The 19,950-nt window shown below is 37.9% G+C and overlaps 3 protein-coding genes across 7 annotated transcripts; 1 reads left to right on the top strand and 2 right to left on the bottom strand.

Moving 5' to 3' along the window:
- The first annotated feature begins 1,203 nt into the window (after window positions 1-1,203).
- On the top strand, window positions 1,204-6,638 carry LOC131012277 (probable alpha,alpha-trehalose-phosphate synthase [UDP-forming] 7). Its single transcript, XM_057940192.1, has 4 exons — window positions 1,204-1,549; window positions 1,742-3,961; window positions 4,966-5,239; window positions 5,445-6,638. The coding sequence occupies exons 2-4, from the start codon at window positions 1,974-1,976 to the stop codon at window positions 5,784-5,786; spliced, it is 2,604 nt and encodes an 867-aa protein (XP_057796175.1). The 5' UTR covers window positions 1,204-1,549; window positions 1,742-1,973; the 3' UTR covers window positions 5,787-6,638.
- A 43-nt stretch (window positions 6,639-6,681) lies between these two features.
- On the bottom strand, window positions 6,682-10,092 carry LOC131012279 (ATP-dependent zinc metalloprotease FTSH 2, chloroplastic). Of its 3 annotated transcripts, none has more exons than XM_057940198.1 (4): window positions 9,819-10,092; window positions 7,657-9,168; window positions 7,328-7,568; window positions 6,682-7,251 (listed from the first exon to the last, which is right to left on the bottom strand). In XM_057940198.1, exons 2-4 carry the CDS (start codon window positions 9,156-9,158, stop codon window positions 6,916-6,918), a joined length of 2,079 nt encoding a protein of 692 aa, XP_057796181.1. In that variant the 5' UTR covers window positions 9,159-9,168; window positions 9,819-10,092; the 3' UTR covers window positions 6,682-6,915. The 3 variants fall into 3 exon arrangements, with proteins under 3 accessions (XP_057796181.1, XP_057796182.1, XP_057796183.1); XM_057940199.1 differs by having other exon boundaries at window positions 7,657-9,191; window positions 9,819-10,015; XM_057940200.1 differs by having other exon boundaries at window positions 7,657-9,201; window positions 9,819-9,921.
- Window positions 10,093-12,187: 2,095 nt separating this feature from the next.
- LOC131012281 (protein SYM1-like) lies at window positions 12,188-16,428 on the bottom strand. 3 transcript variants are annotated; one of them, XR_009097259.1, is made up of 6 exons: window positions 15,999-16,428; window positions 14,528-14,683; window positions 14,316-14,448; window positions 14,189-14,228; window positions 13,867-14,010; window positions 13,649-13,787 (listed from the first exon to the last, which is right to left on the bottom strand). XR_009097259.1 is itself a non-coding variant. In XM_057940201.1 (5 exons), the coding sequence occupies exons 1-5, from the start codon at window positions 16,260-16,262 to the stop codon at window positions 13,923-13,925; spliced, it is 681 nt and encodes a 226-aa protein (XP_057796184.1). In that variant the 5' UTR covers window positions 16,263-16,373; the 3' UTR covers window positions 13,649-13,922. The 3 variants fall into 3 exon arrangements, 2 of the variants coding, with proteins under 2 accessions (XP_057796185.1, XP_057796184.1); XM_057940201.1 differs by having other exon boundaries at window positions 13,649-14,010; window positions 15,999-16,373; XM_057940202.1 differs by lacking the exons at window positions 14,189-14,228; window positions 14,316-14,448; window positions 14,528-14,683; window positions 15,999-16,428 and adding exons at window positions 12,188-12,672; window positions 12,760-12,839 and having other exon boundaries at window positions 12,942-13,787; window positions 13,867-13,890.
- Window positions 16,429-19,950: the final 3,522 nt, after the last annotated feature.

Here is a 19,950-nt window from a genome sequence, read left to right as displayed (position 1 = left end):
GATCACACATATTACGCGACCATGACTGTTTAAGTAATTTTTGCGATTGCAATACCGTACGCTATTTTTTAGTAACATCTGTTACTTCGCCAACTTTCAAACTTCTCATTTGAAGCTTACTTATCAACTTTTTCCTTACTTTTGGACCTATATTTTACAATGGTGAGAGTTTCAGATAAGGGGTTTCTCCAACTAAGTGAACATACTATTACAATGAAGAACAATTAGGTATATCCAGGGTGTTCGAATCTAGGTTTAGGATGTTTACAATGAAGATTTTATAGTCTCGAAACAGTAAATATATTCATAAGTATGACGTTGGAATTTTACAATAAAGAATAAGTTCATCTTCAAATTATTGTTGTAATCGGAAGTTAACCATAAAAGTTAGAGTCTTTAAGAACACAACAATGCCAGAGAGCCTCCTCGTGTATCTTGATCTTCCGTCCTATTCCGATCTATTTGTCTGTTGAAAACTTTTCATTTGAAACAAGCAATGATTGTGATAGTTGGATCTGCACATTTGTACTATGATTTTGACATTCTACAAACATCCTTGTACTTTCTTCTAAAAATGCGAGGTTAACATTAAATATCTGGAATGACTTGATATGCTTTAAAGGTTGACTTCGCTTTGCTCTATTGACTTGAGGGTTGACGTGACATAAGTGAGTTTAAATGTCGTGTCAGCTTCGGATCCTTGATTCAGTCAACATAAATTGATTGAGCATCAGTTTTTCGTCTGGTACTTAGCGAAATCTTTGTGCTGGTGGTGTGACACGAACCTGATCAGCTTGGCCATCAGCTGATCCTTCAGGTTGAGATATCTTTATAAGTCTGGATCTTCTTGCCAGCTGAATCTTCTATTGGGTTTCCTTCATAGTTGGATCTTCAGTTGGGTTTTAGCAGCCTTCGACTTCTTCGTATACTTTTCTCAAAGTCATTTCTTCTTATGCTTAGATTTTAGCGTACTGTAATTTATCCTAAAAAAAATTAATTTTTGTTATTTTAATATATTCACAAAAAATCTAATTATATTTATAGATATTATGCTATTATAAATGTATACATATTTCATCGATATATTAATTGTATATTAAATTATTTTTATTAAATTTCGTGTCACCTCATCTTAAAATTGTTTTTTGTGTGCAAAAAGAGTATATTTAGATTTGCAAGTTGCAAGTGGATTGTGAAAGAAGGTTAGCGGCAGGCCCGCAGCCCCGATGGTGGCGACTTTATTGATTCTTTTACTTGCTGTCACGTTTTTGTTTCAGAAGCAAATATTAATATATATTATTCCAATTTTACCTAATTGAAAATATTAAATTAATTGTTATTCTCAAGAATATTCATATCCATCACTTTTGCTTATACATGCTGTTAGCTGTATGCGATCTTCGGTTCCTACATTGCGTGTACTGCAACTCAGATTAATAACTTTCATTCTTTTCGCGTCAAACCCTAGAATTATTTTACCCAATTTCTGGCTGAAGATTGAGTCTTTCAAGCAACAGACGCCCAATTTTGACTCAATTAAATCTCTGAGGTCAGTTTTCAAACCCCTATTGCTGGTTTTCTCGAATATAAAAAATCAGTGAAACTAGGGTTTTTAAAGTATTTTTTTTTTCTTAAATGTTCAACGATTTCTGCTGGGCCTAGGTAAGTTGTTGGTAGAGTTTCTGTATGCCAATTACCTGCTTCATTAATTGAATATTGGGTTCGTCTTTACTTTTTGCAGCATTTGGGGATATCTGATTCAAACGAAGAAATTTTGGCGTATATTTAAATTGGATTTGGGTCATAATTTATAGTTCCTTGTCCACCTGAATTAGTGGTTTAATGCTGCTAATTTGGAAAGCCTTATTTGAAGAGAGATAGAGAGAGAGAGAGTTGCGGATTTGGTTTTGAGTGAGATTTGAGGGGAAAATTAACTTTGAGTTTTCGGGGAGAGGCACAGGGAGTTTGCAAAGATGATGTCAAGATCTTATACCAACCTTTTGGATTTAGCATCTGGAAATTTCCCAACAGTGGGTAGGGAGAGGGACCGGAAGCGCCTCCCGAGGGTTATGACCGTTCCGGGGAATATTCTTGAGCTAGATGATGAACAGGCTAGCAGTGTTACATCGGAAAACCCATCTTCACTTCTTGGTGATAGGATCATCATTGTTGCAAATCTTCTGCCTCTGAAAGCAAAACGAAGGCCTGACAATAAGGGCTGGACTTTTAGCTGGAACGAGGATTCCTTGCTGTTACGGGTTAGGGATGGCTTTCCTGAGGACATGGAGGTGCTATATGTTGGATCATTGCCTGTTGATGTCGATCCAATTGAACAGGATGATGTAGCCAACTACCTTTTGGAGAAATTCAAATGTGTCCCTGCATTTCTTCCGCCCAGTCTTCTGGAAAAATATTATCATGGCTTCTGCAAGAAGCACTTATGGCCACTCTTTCACTATATGCTTCCATTTTCATCAGATCATGGAATTCGGTTTGATAGGTCCATGTGGGAAGCATATGTATCGGCCAATAAGTTGTTCTCACAAAAAGTTATTGAAATAATTAATCCTGAGGATGATTTTGTCTGGATTCATGATTATCATTTGATGGTTTTACCCACATTTTTGAGAAGGCGCTTCGTCCGGTTGAGAATGGGTTTTTTCCTTCACAGTCCATTTCCTTCATCTGAGCTGTATAGGTCACTTCCTGTTAGAGAAGAAATCCTAAAAGCCCTACTCAACTCTGACCTAATTGGTTTTCACACCTTTGACTATGCACGGCATTTCCTCTCCTGTTGTAGTCGGATGTTGGGCTTGGAATATCAATCAAAAAGGGGCTACATAGGATTGGATTATTATGGAAGGACGGTGGGCATAAAGATTATGCCAGTTGGGATTCATATGGGTCATATTGAATCAGTTCTGAGACAGGCGGATAAGGAGCTACAGGTTGAGGAGCTAAAGCAACAGTTTGCAGGCAAAACTGTGTTGCTCGGAATTGATGATATGGACATATTTAAAGGTATAAATCTGAAACTTTTAGCTATGGAGCACATGCTCAAGCAGCATCCGAATTGGCAAGGAAGAGCTGTGCTGGTCCAGATTGCCAATCCTGCCCGAGGAAGAGGGATAAATCTGGATGAAATAAATCATGAAATAGAGGAGAGCTGCCAGAGAATTAACAAGGAACTTGGAAGGCCTGGATACAAACCTGTAGTTTTTATCCATCGGTCTCTATCAATCAGTGAAAGGATGGCTTACTACAGTATTGCTGAATGTGTTGTGGTGACAGCAGTGCGGGATGGGATGAATCTGACTCCTTATGAATACATAGTCTGCAGAGAAGGAGTATCAGGTGCAGAACCAGGTTCAGACTTGAGTGGACCTAAGAAGAGCATGCTGGTGGTCTCTGAATTCATCGGTTGTTCTCCTTCCCTAAGTGGTGCTATTCGTGTAAATCCTTGGAATGTTGAATCAACAGCTGAGGCAATGTGCGAAGCTATATCATTGGCCGAGAGAGAGAAGGAGTTACGACATGAGAAGCATTACCGATATGTGAGCTCTCATGATGTAGCGTTCTGGGCTAGAAGCTTCTTACAAGATATGGAGAGAACTTGTGTTGACCATTTCAGGAAAAGGTGCTGGGGTATTGGTCTTGGCTTTGGGTTCAGAGTGGTGGCACTAGATCCAAATTTTAGAAAGCTTTCCATGGATGAGATTACAGCAGCTTACTGCAGGGCTAAAAGCAGGGCTATATTGTTGGACTATGATGGCACACTTATGCCTCAAAATTCAATTATTAAGACTCCAAGTGCCCAAGTTCTGTCTCTCTTAAACACACTGTCTGGTGATGCCAAAAATCTAGTTTTTATGGTCAGTGGAAGAGGCAGAGATAGCTTAAGCAAGTGGTTTCTTCCTTGCAAGAAACTGGGACTTGCTGCAGAGCATGGCTACTTTTTAAGGTAAGTTGCATATTTTGTCTGCCTTGTCAAGTCTTAGGTGCTCTTAGTCTGGTAGACATTCCTTTAAGGAGTTTTCATGAAAGATCCAGTCCACATGGCTTTAATATCAAATAAGATGAGGAATTCAGGGAATATAACAACAACATAGTCTGTTAGAAGTCCCATAGATCATGAGCTCATCAATGTGCTGTTTTCTGTTAGTTGAAAACTGTTCTCTTGATGGTTTCTTCAAAATTGTTTGCTTGGAATGATTGCTTACAAACTTCAGTAGATATTTGACATAAAAGTTTGACTGTTTATTGGAAATGCTGTGCTAAAGAAAGTTGACATAAGGTGTGTGCATGAAAGATCCTATTTTTGTAAAGGTTGATTTTCTTGCTCATTGATCTGCTGTTTGTGGTTTTTCTTTTACGCTGGGGGATATTTCCTTTTCGGTTTTAAGTCATTATTTTTTGTTTTGTTTTGTTTTGTTATTTATGTGATTCTTATGCCCCATGATTCAAATTCATGAATCATATTGTTTTTCAAATCACTTTACATAGCAAAATGCCAAATGAACATACCTTACGTGGAAGCAGCATGCAATAAAGCTTTTTTTAATTCTAGGAAGCATAGTCATCTGAAAACTGGTTACTTTGCTTTTTCTGACATATACTACCCACATATTTTTAAAATTTATTTATAGCCCCTTGCCGTATAAACTTGTAATATTTTGTTAGTGTATCTGATTTGTAGGCTATTTTCAGCTTGTTGATGTTCTGGCATCTGAGTGTTGGTCTATACGATTACTGTTTTTATGCTGGAATATCTTTTGCTAAAATATCTCAATATCCTTGATGGAAACTTTATGTGTTTTTCTTCCCATACCATTTTCCTTTCTCAGTGGGTCATGTATGAGGGCAGGTACTGTATGATGATTTCTGTGTGCATGTCATCATGAAATTCCGGATGTCATTATCTTTCTTTATTTGCTCTTATGATTTGACTGGCGACAACATTGGCAGGTGGCCGCGAGTTGAAGAATGGGAAACATATGGCCAGGGTTCGGAATTTGGCTGGATGCATATTGCAGAACCTGTTATGAACTCGTATACCGAGGCTACAGATGGTTCTGGAATAGAGAGAAAGGAAAGTGCTTTAGTCTGGCATTATCACGATGCCGACCCAGTCTTTGGGTTTTCCCAGGCGAAGGAAATGCTTGATCATCTAGAGAGTGTTTTAGCAAATGAACCTGTAGCTGTGAAGAGCGGACAATTTATCGTGGAAGTGAAGCCTCAGGCATGTATTGCGGGCGCAGGCTCGTCTTTGTTCTTGTTTTCTTCTTTTTTTTTTTTCTTCATTTGGTTCATAAATTATGATTTGCAGTATTAGTTTCCAGCTTCAATATCCTCTTTGTTTCAATATTCTCTGAGCTTCTTTTTGTTCTTTGTTTCTTAAAGTAAAGTAAAGCTGTTGTTAAGGTGTCAAATGTTTGTTGATACAGGGTGTTAGCAAAGGCAGAGTTGCAGAAAAGATTTTGTCGTCCATGGCAGATAAGAGAAAACAAGCTGATTTTGTGCTTTGCATTGGTGACGATAGATCTGATGAGGACATGTTTGAAATAATTGGTACTGCAGTGTCCGGTCGTATTCTGTCTTACAACACTGAAATATTTGCTTGCACAGTTGGGCAAAAACCAAGCAAAGCGAAGTATTATTTGGATGACTCATCCGAAGTGGTAACTATGCTTGAATCTCTTGCTGATGCTACTGATTCTCCTGCTTCATCTGACAACGAACCAGATAGCCCGCCCAGAAGGATTGGTCGTGTTACTTCATTTGTTTAAATCTACCTATTTCTCTCAAAGGAAGCTCTATGTGGTCAGCTAATGCCATCTTTGCTTATATGGGTGTCCGGTTTGAGGTCCCACAGTAAGGAAATGAAGTACTTTTCTATTTTCTCTTTTTCCCATCTCCTTGCTAATTATATTAGCTTTTAGGCCCATCCTACTGTGTTTGTGGTAAAAAAAAAACGCCAGTCGATGCCTTGGGTGAACATAGAGAGAAGTGTACAATCGGACCAAGTTCAGAAACATGTCTTTTCTTGTTTAACTGAAGAATTTTTTGAAGGATGGGCTATGTCATTGTCTGCAAAACTGGCCATTTCAAACCAAAAGAAAATGGCTTATTCTTGTCGACAGAACTCTTTGGCTTCCTTATTGGCTTCTTCTGAACTGAAGGGAGTATTAGATTTATCTGCTGGAACATCTGAACTGTTATGGAAGAACCAGATCCGAAATCGTAGATGTCAAGTAGTTGATGCCGGAAGCATTGGTGGGGAAAATGAGACGGGGTCACGTTATTAACGGGTCCTTGAAGATGATTGATTATGGCTGTTAGAAAAAATGGTCGCATGAGCGCAAAGAATGACAGAGTCAGACTTTTTCTGTTCAATGTTCCTTGTACAGGTTGGTATAACTCCCTTTGACCTGTCTTCTTTAGTTCCTTTGGGGAAGTTCAAGAATGTGAATATGGGCTCTATAATTTCAATAATGTCTTTAGCAGATGGGTGCTGCTATAGACTGTTGCAACATATTTTTCATTTTTCATTTTTGCCTCGTCTGTATTTTTGTTGAATTGTGGATATTTTCATTGTTAACTCTGTTTTGATTCAGTAATGGAACTGTAGTTTCTTGGCCTATCATCATTTATTTACCATTGTTATTTTCACCCCCTCGATTCAATTTGAGATTGCAAAGTTTTTTATTCAAGAAAATGAAATTAAGATACAAAATCGTCAATTTTGTGCCTAATTTGAAGCATGTAATTTCTTTCAATTGCAACATCAGAATGCATTTTTTCTTTTGTGTAAAATACTATGTTATGATAAAACGGGACAAGAAATGGATACTAGTCTGTTCAATTTGACATTCAACTATACAAACACACAATGGGAAAAGGCAATCGATTAGAGTATTATACAGTTACAGGAGCTGGGATTGGAGCAACTCTGTTTTCGACTGGAATTTCGACAAACTCTGAGAGGAGAGCCCTGAACTCATCTCCGGTTATCGTCTCCTTCTCAATAAGAACTTCGACGATCTTGTCTATGGCTTCGCGGTTGTTTCTGATCTGACTTAATGCAATCTGATACGCCTCATCTGAGAGTCTCTTCACTGCTGCATCAATGTCTTCCGCCAGCTTTTCCGACATCGAATTCCTTGCCATCATTCTCATTATCACGTCGCTTTGAGCTGAAGAGTCCATGAGCGACCACGGACCGATATCAGACATGCCAAAAGTCACAACCATCTGCAAAGAAAACAAGACAATAATAAGCAACAAATGCAGAGAGAGAGAGACAGAGACAGAGACAGAGAGTGATTACCTGCTTGGCCAAACCAGTGATCTGCTGCAGATCACCAGCTGCACCAGTAGTGACCTCAGGCTCGCCGAATATAACTTCCTCAGCAGCTCGACCACCGAGCCCACCCACAATTCTGGCAAAGAGTTGCTGTTTCGATATCAAGGTTGGATCATCTGCAGGGATGAACCATGTCAAACCACGTGCCTGACCGCGTGGAACCAAGGTGACTTTTTGAACGGCATCATGCCCCGGGGTCAGAGTTCTGTTGCATCATAAACCAAGAAAACTAAGAAATGCCCCAAAATATTCATCAATAAAGTTTCAACAAGTAGGTATAAATCCTTACTCACCCACAGATGGCATGGCCTACTTCGTGGTAGGCCACGAGACTTTTACTCTTGCCGTCTGTCATGACCGTTCCCTCCATTCCAGCGACTATCCTATCAATTGAATCGTCAATTTCTTTAGATGAGATGGAAGTCCTGCCACGGCGGCCAGCCAGAATAGCCGCCTCGTTCAAGAGATTAGCGAGATCCGCTCCACTGAAACCAGGTGTCCTCATGGCTATCACTTCAAGTGATACATCAGTGTCGAACTTTTTATTGCCCGCGTGAACCTTTAAGATGTCTGTTCGTCCACGAATATCTGGGACATCAACACTCACCTGTCTATCGAACCTTCCTGGCCTCAACAAGGCAGAGTCAAGAATATCTGCACGGTTAGTCGCTGCAACCACAATAATGCCCGTATTTCCTTCAAAACCATCCATTTCTGTCAACAGCTGGTTTAGGGTCTGCTCCCTTTCATCATTTCCTCCTCCGATTCCAGTTCCTCTTTGACGCCCTACTGCATCAATTTCATCAACAAACACGATACATGGAGCGTTCTCCTTGGCCTTCTTGAAAAGGTCACGGACTCGTGACGCACCAACTCCAACAAACATCTCAACAAACTCAGAACCTGAAATAGAGAAAAACGGAACACCGGCTTCACCAGCAATTGCTTTGGCTAGCAAGGTCTTCCCAGTACCAGGAGGACCCACAAGAAGAACCCCCTTCGGAATACGAGCACCCACAGCTGTGAACCTCTCGGGCTTTTTCAGGAACTCCACCACCTCCATAAAATCTTGCTTCGCTTCGTCAACCCCAGCAACATCATCAAAAGTGACACCGGTGTTGGGTTCCATTTGGAACTTAGCCTTTGACTGACCAAATTGTAGAGGGAACCCGGGCCCACCTGGTCCACCCATTCCTCCTGGGGACCGTCTCGACAAAAAGAAAAGACCCCCAATCAAAAGTAACGGGAAGGCCAAGTTTCCGATCAAGTTAGCCAACAGAGAACCAGAATCCTCTTGTGCATTGTGGGCAGCAAAGTCGATGTTCTTCTCCCTAAACTTTTGAAGGAGCTCCTGGCTGAGGCCTGGGAGCTGCACACGCACTCTTTGGACTCGGTTACCCAACTCTGGAGATACAGCCTCAACAATGGCAATAGTTCCATTTTCGAACAAATCAACCTTATTTACTCTATCCTTGTCTAAATACTCCAAAAATCTAGAGTAAGACATCCTTGAATTTGATGCATCTTGATCATCAGCAATAGCTTTTCCATTGCCGAGTAATGCAGGTACGGCTAGGCCAGCATTACCGAGCAACAATTTTAGAAAGCCTCGTCTTCCTTCACTGCTCTTTTGACTCAATGATGCTCTAACATTAACTATTCTAGATGTACTACTCGATAGTGGAATGCATGACCACTGGATAAACTGCTTGCCATAAATTTCTTTGCTAAAACCTTTTCTGATATTACCACCATATAATCCGTTCCCCACTATACATGCTGATAGGGTAGCCATATTTGTTCCTCTGAAATCAAACAATCATTCAATCTACAGAAGCCTATGTTACAACTTGCACTGTCAAAATTGCATAGTTACATGAAAAATATAACCTTTAATTTTTTCTTTTCTTTTAGTAGCCAAATACTAAATATTGCAATTCAAAAAAGCAATAATGCTAATCACTTCTTATATTCAGTCATGCCAAAAACTTCTTTTGGAGTTCATTATAGTAATAACCATCAATAGAAGGTCAGCAGAGAAACATAACAGTAACAACAGAAAATAAATATTAATATTAAACCCAATTAATTAATTACCAAATTATCAGGACTTCTATCCTAAAAAATGATTAGCACTTAACTTCAAATCAAACATTACTTCACTTTCACTTCTACTTCCAGTCATTTTAACAAAAGGGTGAAAAATAGAAAAGAAAAGAAAAGAATCCCTTAGTCGGCAAATAAAAATCGGATCTGTCAACCATAATCTGTTGTTTCTCATCAAAATACTCTCAACCCACCAAACACCAAGTAAAAATTTAACGAATCAAAGCCATGAAGCTCCACAAATTCTACCATAGAATGATGCGAATCCAACTAAAGTACATAAGACAAAGTTCTGAAGATAAACAACAAAATCTTAAACTTCAATAATCGAGGAAATCAAAAAACATACCTGGGAGAAGGTGATTATGGAGGAGAGAGAGAGAGAGAGAGGGAGAAAGTTACGGGCTTGAAGTTGAAGGTCGAGGAAGTAATTTAGAGGGAGTGGATGTGGTTACGTGGCTTTTTGCTGGTGAATGATTGGTCTACCCTTTCATTTTAATTTCTCCTATATTTTATTTTATTTTTGAGGTTTAGTGTCAGATTTTTCGTCCATAATTTTCTAACTACGTTGAATTATATATGGCAGTATTTTTTTTTCTTGAAACGTAGATCTATATTAAACACGAATGCATGGAGTAAAACGAGAAAATTTTCTATAAATGATAGAGGTTCATCCCACGTATACGATAAAATAAAATTATAAAAATAATGATCTAATATGTGCGCCACAATATTAGCTTCTTTTTTAACATGAAGAATTATAAATTTAGGCTTATCTCATATAGTATCTCGTGACAATAACTCGCAAATAGAACCAAACTTGAATCTATTTTCATCTTGATCACATAAGCTGTCCATAACAATTCTGCTATCAAAACAGAATTTCACTGTGTTAAGATACATGTCCTTAATTACGATAGTGCCTCGTACAAACCCATGACTGTGCCCTCAGCAACCTGCAGACAACCAACAAAAGTGTAAACTTTGACATTAATAAAAGATCTATCAACATTCTGTACAATAATACTCACTCTCATTATCACGTTCGAAAGCAGCATCTACCTCACAGGCTCACATCGGAACCAATTTGCTGGCATTTATTAAATTAAATAATTTAACTTTATGACTTCTATTTAAAATAATTACATTAGGATAATTTCATATGAAGTTATTTTATGTTTTTAACACAACTCATAATGTCTCCCTCGCCGCATTGCCCAACAATCGTGGGAAAGTCAGCGGCTGCGCCCTTTCTCTTGGCACAATTGGCACTAATTGTGCCAAGTGTACTTAATGAATGATACGATTGACACTAGTTGTACCAATTGTACCATTATAACCCGTGAGTTAAACCTGAACCTGAAGTCCAACTCGCGAACGTAACCCTAATCCGGTCCCGCCTAATTAAGAGCAAAATAATCCTAAAGCGTAAAAAATGATCAAAATTTGTGTTTTTTAGATGAGTGGCCAAATATTGAGTTTCATTGCTCAATATAGTTATCTCACAAGTTGGCTCTTTTTTATATACTTTTAACATCCGCAAAAAATCAATAAAATAAAATCACATTGTTTCGTCAGTAGACTATGTCGTTTTGGGGGTAATATATTGAACAAAATTTGAAAATTTTGAAATTTTATAATTAAAAAGGAAATTGTATATATTGTAGTTGCATCGTATTTAAAATCATGTAAAACCTGCAAATTTAAATAAACATCATATTAGAGTTAGGGTAAAAAAAAAAGAAAAAGAATAATAATACTAGACGTGCATAGTATCTATGTACATAATTGGACTTTTTTGTTATTTAACATAAAGTAAGCAATTAATTTTATTTCATTTGAAATTATAATTTAGATAATAAGCCGTGGAAATTATTAAGGAAAGAGTTACCCATGATGTTTCCTTTATAATTCAAAATCTTATTCCCTTCAATTATATGAACTTGATCTTAAGAATAAGTACAACTCCACGTCATTAACCACAACAAAAACGTTAGTTTTGAACTAAAATACGATAAAGTAGAGGAATTAATTTCATTATATTCTCCCATTGATATAATTACCATGGTTATCATATGAATAAGGAGAAGTTAGTTTCAAATTTTTATTATATGAGTTTCTAATACGAATTTCTAATAATACTACAAAAAAACGCGTAAATAGCGACGACAATTACCGGCGGCGATTTTGCCGTCGGTAATTACCGGTGGCACGGCGGCGGCATTTCAGGCGACCCGCCCTTTCGCAACTGCCGTCGGTAATTGTCCGGCAATTCTCCGCCGTTCAACGGCGAAAATGCCGGCGGCTGTGCCGCCGTTAATTGCCGGCGGCGGCCGATCGCCGTCGGTAATGTTGTTACCGACGAGCCGATTAGCAGCGGCAAGTTGCCGATGGCACCGCCGCCGGTAGCATATTTTACCAGCGGCCGTTCTTTATTACCGACGGCATTCTGCCGTCGGTAATCTCTGTTTGTAGTGTAATAACAAAAAAAAAATTCAATATAAATTAGAAATCTTTTCAAATATTAAATTATTAAGATTTTTTAATAAATTTTTAAATGAATTTATAGTTTTAGGTTGGAATCTCATAAAAGTAAATTTTTTATTCTTTTGAATTAATCACTTTACACGTGAATTCATTATGTTACATTATTACTCATACTTGATCATAATTTTGGTGATCCATGGTTTCCTATTTTGAAATGGATTTGTAAGGTAGTAATACTAACAATCGAGCATTGGATATTTATAAATGAGTGAAATATAGTACATATATAATGTTGGTGAGACAATAAAAATGACTAAAAGAGGAGGCCCCTCTCCGGTTGGACGATGAGGAACCTGCAGACGGGGCATTTCCCCTGGCTCTTCACCCACGGCACTATGCATTCCTCATGAAACATGTGGTTGCACGGAGTGATCGTTACGAACTGCTTCGTCTCGAAATCTTCCAGGCACACCGCACACCTTTTACCTTCCTCGTCGTTGGAAGACTTGTTGCCTAACCTCCTGATTATGTTGTATATGTGTGGGCTGTAGAGCTGCTTCCTCAGCTTGTTCACTGCCTGCTTCTGCTCTTCTGGGCTCAGCTTCGATTCCTCCGATCGCCTGTTCCACGGAGGCGACTCCAACGGGGCCGGATATGAATCCTCCATCAGGCGGAGGGGCACCGACGGATGGGCATGGGCATGGGCTGGGGGGAAACTGCACCAACCCACACATTATTTTCTCATTTATCATATGTACATGAATTATGAAATAAATCAAACATGTAAAATTAATCTGAGTCACCTCGCCAAACCATGATCATGCCTTCCTATGAAACTCTCCTCAACTAACAACCATGGATTTCTTGTTCCTGCTCTAGGATTCTAAACACAAATAAAATAAATAGATACCATAACTTTAGAAATCAAACTGATAGCCTCTACAAACTGTGTGTGTTTTTATTTTTGAAGATTTAAGGAACAAACCAGAGATCTGATCGGAGGAAGCAAGCCGGATCGATTAACAGGAAGATAAATCCAGTACTCCTGTCCAGACGGCCAACTTTCCGGCTGTCGGGAATTCCGGAAGCTTCCACTCATGGCGATGGTTTCTTACAGTGTTTGAATATGAAATGGGAAAAACATTGTTTATGGTGAGGAATTCTTATTTAGTGAGGTTGTGGAATTTTATCTTGCTTTTTCTTGTCGACGACACATCTTTTTCTGCAGTTGAGATGCCCTTTTTTTTATACTTTTCTGGTGATAAGAAGATTCATCACTAAAAATGAAAGCAAGGAATTTGATTCTGCCGAAAAATGGACTTCACAATTACAGTTTATATCGTGGTAATCCACAGCCGTTGCTTTGGAGGTATGATTCTTCTATATCTAAATTAGTTACAAGATGCCCCACTTACATGTTTCCTTCACAATCCTTTTTCATCAGACTGTCCATTTTCCCAACTGAATCATGTTCGTAATAATTATCAAAATTGTTCAATTTATTTAAGCTATCAACCTTGTTGGAATATATATGCTGAGTTCTCTGCCATGGCTCTTAACGTCGTTTCAACATCACACATCGCACGTTATTCATCAACTTAAGCAGAGATGCACACAACGAAGAAGACGACCGACATACACAAAGGTATCAAGTTATCGACCGTACAAAGTGGTTAACAACACTACGGAGAGTGAAAGAAAATCAATAGATTTATGTAGAACTCCAGTAACGTACTTGTTTTAAAACAAAAAATCTACAACTTCGACCAAAAGGTCTATCACGAACAAAAAAATAAAAACTGTGATACCATCATGTAAACAAGTTTCAGACCTGCAAATCAGTGATAAGATGGTCGACATCACAACGATAGACGGTAAAAACTCAAAACATTGTATAGAGTGAAGTATACCTCATGGTTAAAACAACACCTATTGACGTATTGATGGAGATGTTGTGCAGCACAAGTCATCTGCTCATGGTCGAAGACAAATAAAAGTTCCAGAATATGGATGACATCGACATGAAAGCAACACGGGCTTGAAGAGGAACCGCCCTGTAAGTTTTGCACAGTGTTTTTATAGTTAAGAGCTTCACATATGAGGGAACAAACTAATACAAACAATGCTTGCAGAAAAATTGAAAAAACGTAAGTGTTTATACACTAGAACAAACATAAGGAAACGGTTGATTTTTTTCCAATTCTTGAAAGAAAATATCCTTCCAGAACATACCCAAAGTTCAATATACTGACAGGAATCCAAAACTTAAAACCTGCACAGAAACAAAAGTTGAAATTAGATGTATGAGATTCATAAGGAATGCATATCATGATTGATTGGACACTAAAAGAAATTGAACCTGTAAGTAGGGTAGGGAGGGCGTCGTTCTTGTATTTATCAGGAAGTTCTGAGAGCTTCCCAAGCCATAAATTGTTCCACGCAAAAATAACAGCAATTACAGTTGGACCTAATAAAATCTGATTTAACACGACCTGTAAAGGAAGCCAGAAGAGATATTTCAGAGATCACGTTCAAGATGTGTGCTCTTCAGAACAACAGAGATTAAGGTACCTTTGCCGTTAGGTTCTGAAAATTTTTCTGTGGCATAAAATGATCGAGGAGTTGGTACCATGCATACGAACCGGGACCATAGAGCAGAAATCCATATGAAGACATCCGGAGGGCTCGTATATAGTCGTGTTCAGAGGAAAGTGTGCTTATGATGTCCTGCGAGAGTGGGTTAGGTTAGTGTCAAAGAGATTGAGCAAGCATCTAATAAAGTTAGTAGATTTGTTCTGTATCTTCATATGATAACAGCAAATAGCAATTCTGTACAAACAGCGAATGGAACTCGACTGCAAATATGAAAACAATATCAGTGTGCATTACAAAGAATTTGCTTTAGAAACTGCCAGGACCATTCCAGTTTTCTTTCAATGGTATAAATTCTAGACCTCGATGCGCACACATAAGTATACAGAACAGAGGCAGTTCATGTATGCTCAATTATGTTATGTATCAATATAAGTAAACCAACGGCCATAAACTGCTGGATAAATCATTGTATGAGATGGCTCGATAAATCATTGCATTGATAGATCCAAATGAACCCCTCAAATCTGTACAAACTGATTCATTAGATAAACACCAGCAAAACATGATCGTGGTTAAAATGAGAAAATCCCCTTTATATTGGGATGTGGGATATCCCAACTCCGCATTCACAATATTCAACCAGTTTTTATCTCAGGGTACGTATTGAAAACAAATAGACAAGAATGAAGAGATAAAATCAAAAAGCATTAAAGCAGCACGAGAGTAAGATAAACGTGCCACAGACCACAGATATGCATACTGTATATTCGTGTGTGTGTGTGTGAAGCAATTATAACAAATATATTAAAACATTTGTGATCATACAGAAAATTAAGCCTCTGATTAACATACACAAACTATAATATCAAGTCACAACTTATATTTGAAGGATAAAAGAATAATACCCCCTCCGTCCCATCTATCTTGAGACATTATCCTTTTTGAGCCGTCCCACCTATCTTGAGACATTTCCTTATTTGCCAAAAGTTTTACCCTTTATTCACATTTTCACCTACCCCACTTAACGCACTAAATACTACTAATTTCTTAAATCCCATGCCCAAAAGTTTTGTCTCAAGAAAAATGGGCCAGAGTGAATAATAGAAATATAAAAAACTTATTTTTGAACGAGACTGAGCAGAATGTAAGTTGATGTGCACTAACTTTACATTAAACGGCAAACTATGCTTCAACTAAAAACCATCACTTATTCAACTACTTAACAGACTAGCAAAATCAATATAAAGCGGAAATATAAAAGAAAAACAGCTATGTAGATGCATTCAAAGTGTTTTACTACAGTCAATCTCCATTAAAGAATACCAAATCCACAATCTCAATCTCAAATGTAGCTCACTGTCCACATCATCACAGTAAATACACAAATTCTCAGCATTCAGAAACTCAAAAGTAAATTCAACATCAATTTAAACTCTCACTCTCTAACCTTGACATCTTCAGACTTGGCAAGGGTTTCCTTATTTCTGACCCAACGGTGGCGGAGCTGGGCAATGGTGTCTCCGGTCAAGCAAAGGGCGGCGCTGGTGGCGGCTTGCTGGAGGGGGAACTGGTAACCGCCGCCTCCACCGCGGGCGGCGGCGGAGTCTATTGAATTGGAGGGCTTCGATTCTCTTTTGATATTTCTCCGCCGCCGAAAGTTATCGTGAAATGGGCCCATTCCCCATATGCCGCCATTTCCCAAAGACCTCATTTTTGCAGCGACGCCACAATTTTAAGAGGCTGAAATCGATCTCCTTAAATCCTTGTTTTACACTAGTAGAGTAGAGTAGTTTCATTTCATGTGGTTGGTGCTATCCATTCTATATTGGGACTAGATTGCGACAAAGTAACTAGAAAGGGGTAAGCCGGAAATTGATTACCCAATAAATTTATTCGACTTTTAGGGTGTTTGGTAAGTCTAGTATAATAATAAGGTTAAATATTTGATTTTGTGACATATAATGAATATTACTACAAATTAAGAAAAATTTAGATATTTTAAATAGTGAAATTTGAAAATAGCACATAAAATTTAGGGTTAATTGCCGCTAAATTCAAAAGCTTTCTAAAATTTCGCGATTTTCTCACCAACTTCAAAATCGGCGTATAAATACACGAATTGAGAATTCGTTCTTAATGTTCCCAAAATTAAAAAATCCGGCGAGTTGACATGGAAAACATCTGTGACATGTCAATTAAATGCCAAATAGATATGACATGTCATTTTTTAATTTTTTTAATTAATCTTATTTTAATAAAATGTTAATAAATGAATTTATAAAAAAAAAATAGAAAATACCTACCCCCAACCCCAAACACCCCCTTCCCCAACCCCCCCGACCACCACCTCCCAAATCCAAACCCTCGGCGCCACCCCGTCCACCACCTCCCAAACCCCCGGCGCCACCCCGACCAACACCGCGAGAAGAAGAAGGCCGCCCAAATCAGTACACAGATTTTCTCACCCTTCGACTCCTCCATCTACCCCATCCCCAAACACCCAGAGCTGCGATTTGCAGAGGGATTTGGGGTGACGATTTGAAGGAGGGAGGCCGCGATTTGGTGAGGCGATTTGCAGAGCGGCGGTGAAAGGCGAGAGAGAGATGGACCGGCGGCAGTTGTAGGTGAGTGTGTGTGTTGTTGTTGACAGTTGAGAGCAGGCGGAGATGGGCGGTGGTGGTGGTGGTGGTCTGGTGGAAGTCCAGAACTCTGGCAGAGATGAGTAAGGGAGACGGTGGGAGTCCAGAGCTCGGCGGCGGTGGTGGTCTGGTGGTTGGAAGTTCAGATCTCGGCGATGGTGGTGGCTGGAAGTCCAGAACTCGGCGGCGACGATGGCTGGAAGTCCAGAACTCGGCGGCGGTGGTGGTGTTCGAGAGAGAGAGAATTCTGCATTTTTTTTTCTTTTTTTTTTAATGTTGTTGGAAATCAAAACGACGTCGTTTTGATTTTTAAAAACGACGTCGTTTCCTTACGCCGCCGACTATGCCACGCTGTAACTACGGTCATCCATGTCAGCTTCAAATTTTGGGGATTTTTTAATTTTGGGAACATTAAGAACGGATTCTCAATTCGTGTATTCATACGCCGATTTTGAAGTTGGTGAGAAAATCGCGAAATTTTAGAAAGCTTTTGAATTTAGCGGCAATTAACCCTAAAATTTAATTGTTTTTCTATTATATAGTACTCCCTCCATTCCAATAATAGTGTATCCTAGCTTTTGGGCACAAAAATTAAAAAATGTGTAAAAAGTAGATAAAGTGAGTTGATGAAAATTATTTAATATTATGATTAGAGAGATAATATATTGTCAAAATGAGAATGAGATATTTGTATTGAAACGTCCCATTAAAAAAAGTGGGATATTACTATTGGGACGGATGGAATATAAGATTTGAGTTAAAATTGACCAATTACATGATCTTACTGAAAAAAAAAAAAAAAAAAAAAAAGATTATTGAAAAGTCGAAACTCATCAGCCTAGGACAAGCTATTTTTTCTACCACGGAAACAAATAATTATCATTGGGTGTTATTTAATATTTAAATAATTGAAGGAAATAGAAAGAGTTCGGTATGGATGGCTATTGCTATTCTTTGTTTAATGTTGCCAGAGACCCTTAGCAACTTTTTATTATTATTATTATTATTAGGACCCTTAGCAATCTATGCATGATCGTTTTTTATTTCTTTCCATTTATTGTACAAAGAAAGTAAGAAGGTGTTTGGTTAACCTTATTTCAAAATAGTTTATAAGTTTTAATAGGGGGAGCTTTGCATAAATACCGACATTTCTCAATGTGTATTTAAGAAATACTCATTTTTCTTGTTTGCTACACCCCATAGTCTTTTTTTTTTAATTTATTATTATTATTATTTCTCTGTCACCGATATCTTTTAACTTTGTCATACAAAGTATAATCATAAGGGGTGAGCAAACTCATATCGAACTCGTCGAATCCACTCGAACCAATTCGATCCAGCATATTTATGCGGTCCGGTCCGAGTCCAATTTATAGGACTGAAGATATTTCGGGTCGGTCCGGGTCTGGACCCGCTCGAACCCATCGAATCCGGACCGACCCATACATTTATAAAATATAATTATTTAATTTATATATTTAATATTTATAATAATATTAATAAATTTGGTATCGTATTTCTTATGTTTCAAATTTGAAAATTAAGTGCAAAAGAAAAAAAAAATTACATTGTTGGTAGGTCGAACTCGAACCGAACCAGACCCGTTGCTCGGGTTCAGTCCGGTCCTGAGTCGGTCCACACCTAGGATTAGGTTCGGGTCGGTCCAACATTTCAAAAAAATTGGTCCATCAAATCCGTCGGGTCGGTCCAGGTCCGACCCGCTGCTCACCCATACTAATCATTGGCATAGTACATTGACAGCTAAATTCTCAGGGCATTTAATCCACATTATATTTGCGCAAAATCGGAAAAGTAGCCAAAATTATTTACGCAAAAGCCGAATTCATGCAAAACACATAATATAACTCACGCAAAATCCGAATTCATGCAATTTCCGCAAAATCCGAATTCACGCAATTTTCGCAAAACCCGAATTCACGCATTTTCCTTAATTTATGCAAATTCGGATTACTAGAGCCTTTTATATAGTTGAATTCACGCAAAATCCTTTAAAAAGGGTTCATGCAAAATCCTTATATATTTCACGCAAAATGTATGTTGTGAGTGACTTATATTTCATGCAAAATTAAAGAGATGAATATTTGATTAAATGAATGCGAACTTTTTGACTTAGCCCGTGAATATACATAGATTCTATTTCTCGTGAATGAATTGTCAGTGTCAATAAGGTACACTTAATTCACGAGTAAGTTAATAAAACTTGACAATATATATATGGTACTGGAGAATCAAATGAAACACAACAAAATATGTTTGAAACATAGGAAACAAAAGAAATATCCTTGTTTTGTCTTCAACATACGAAACACAACAATTTGGAAGGAAGTTTGCTTGGAGTTCCAATATTTTGTTTGTTTAACGAAGAAAAGAGATCAAAATGCCAGGTTTTTCTCAAAATTTCTCTATAAATTTTTTTGAGATTATACGCAAAATTATATTATTGTCATGCATTTTTTTATTGTCGTTGAAATTAGTTATTATGTTTGGTGAAATATATTTTTGGTAATTTTAAGCGTAATTATTCATATTCCTAATTCAAGCGTAAATTCAAGCAAAACTCACGTTGATTTTGCTTGAATTTTTTAGTTTTTGCTTGAATTAGTAAAGCTTTAGTTTTTGCTTGAATCATTGTTTACTTTGCTTGAATTATTTAGTTTTTGCATGAATTGATAAAACTTTAGGTTTTGCTTGAGTTTTTGAGAAATTGAATTAATTTTTTACGTGAATTAGTTATAGAAT

The sequence above is a fragment of the Salvia miltiorrhiza genome, chromosome 2, assembly GCF_028751815.1.
Source record: "Salvia miltiorrhiza cultivar Shanhuang (shh) chromosome 2, IMPLAD_Smil_shh, whole genome shotgun sequence".
Classification (NCBI taxonomy): Eukaryota; Viridiplantae; Streptophyta; class Magnoliopsida; order Lamiales; family Lamiaceae; genus Salvia; species Salvia miltiorrhiza.
Note: the sequence above shows the minus strand (reverse complement) of the source record. Positions and strands in the feature narration are given on the sequence as shown.

Bases quoted from the DNA above. Each gene is read 5' to 3' on its own strand.
- LOC131012281 (XM_057940201.1), bottom strand. From the start codon at position 16,262: ATGAGGTCTTTGGGAAATGGCGGCATATGGGGAATGGGCCCATTTCAC. The intron at 14,684-15,998 runs GTTAGAGAGTGA...CCACTCTCGCAG, and splicing joins CCAAGTCTGAAGATGTCAAG to GACATCATAAGCACACTTTC. The intron at 14,229-14,315 runs GTTCAATTTCTT...GTTTCTGTGCAG, and splicing joins CCTCCCTACCCTACTTACAG to GTTTTAAGTTTTGGATTCCT.
- LOC131012279 (XM_057940198.1), bottom strand. From the start codon at position 9,158: ATGGCTACCCTATCAGCATGTATAGTGGGGAACGGATTATATGGTGGT. The intron at 7,569-7,656 runs GTGAGTAAGGAT...ATGATGCAACAG, and splicing joins GTAGGCCATGCCATCTGTGG to AACTCTGACCCCGGGGCATG. The intron at 7,252-7,327 runs GTAATCACTCTC...TTTTCTTTGCAG, and splicing joins TCACTGGTTTGGCCAAGCAG to ATGGTTGTGACTTTTGGCAT.
- LOC131012277 (XM_057940192.1), top strand. From the start codon at position 1,974: ATGATGTCAAGATCTTATACCAACCTTTTGGATTTAGCATCTGGAAAT. The intron at 3,962-4,965 runs GTAAGTTGCATA...CAACATTGGCAG, and splicing joins GAGCATGGCTACTTTTTAAG to GTGGCCGCGAGTTGAAGAAT. The intron at 5,240-5,444 runs GCATGTATTGCG...TTGTTGATACAG, and splicing joins TCGTGGAAGTGAAGCCTCAG to GGTGTTAGCAAAGGCAGAGT.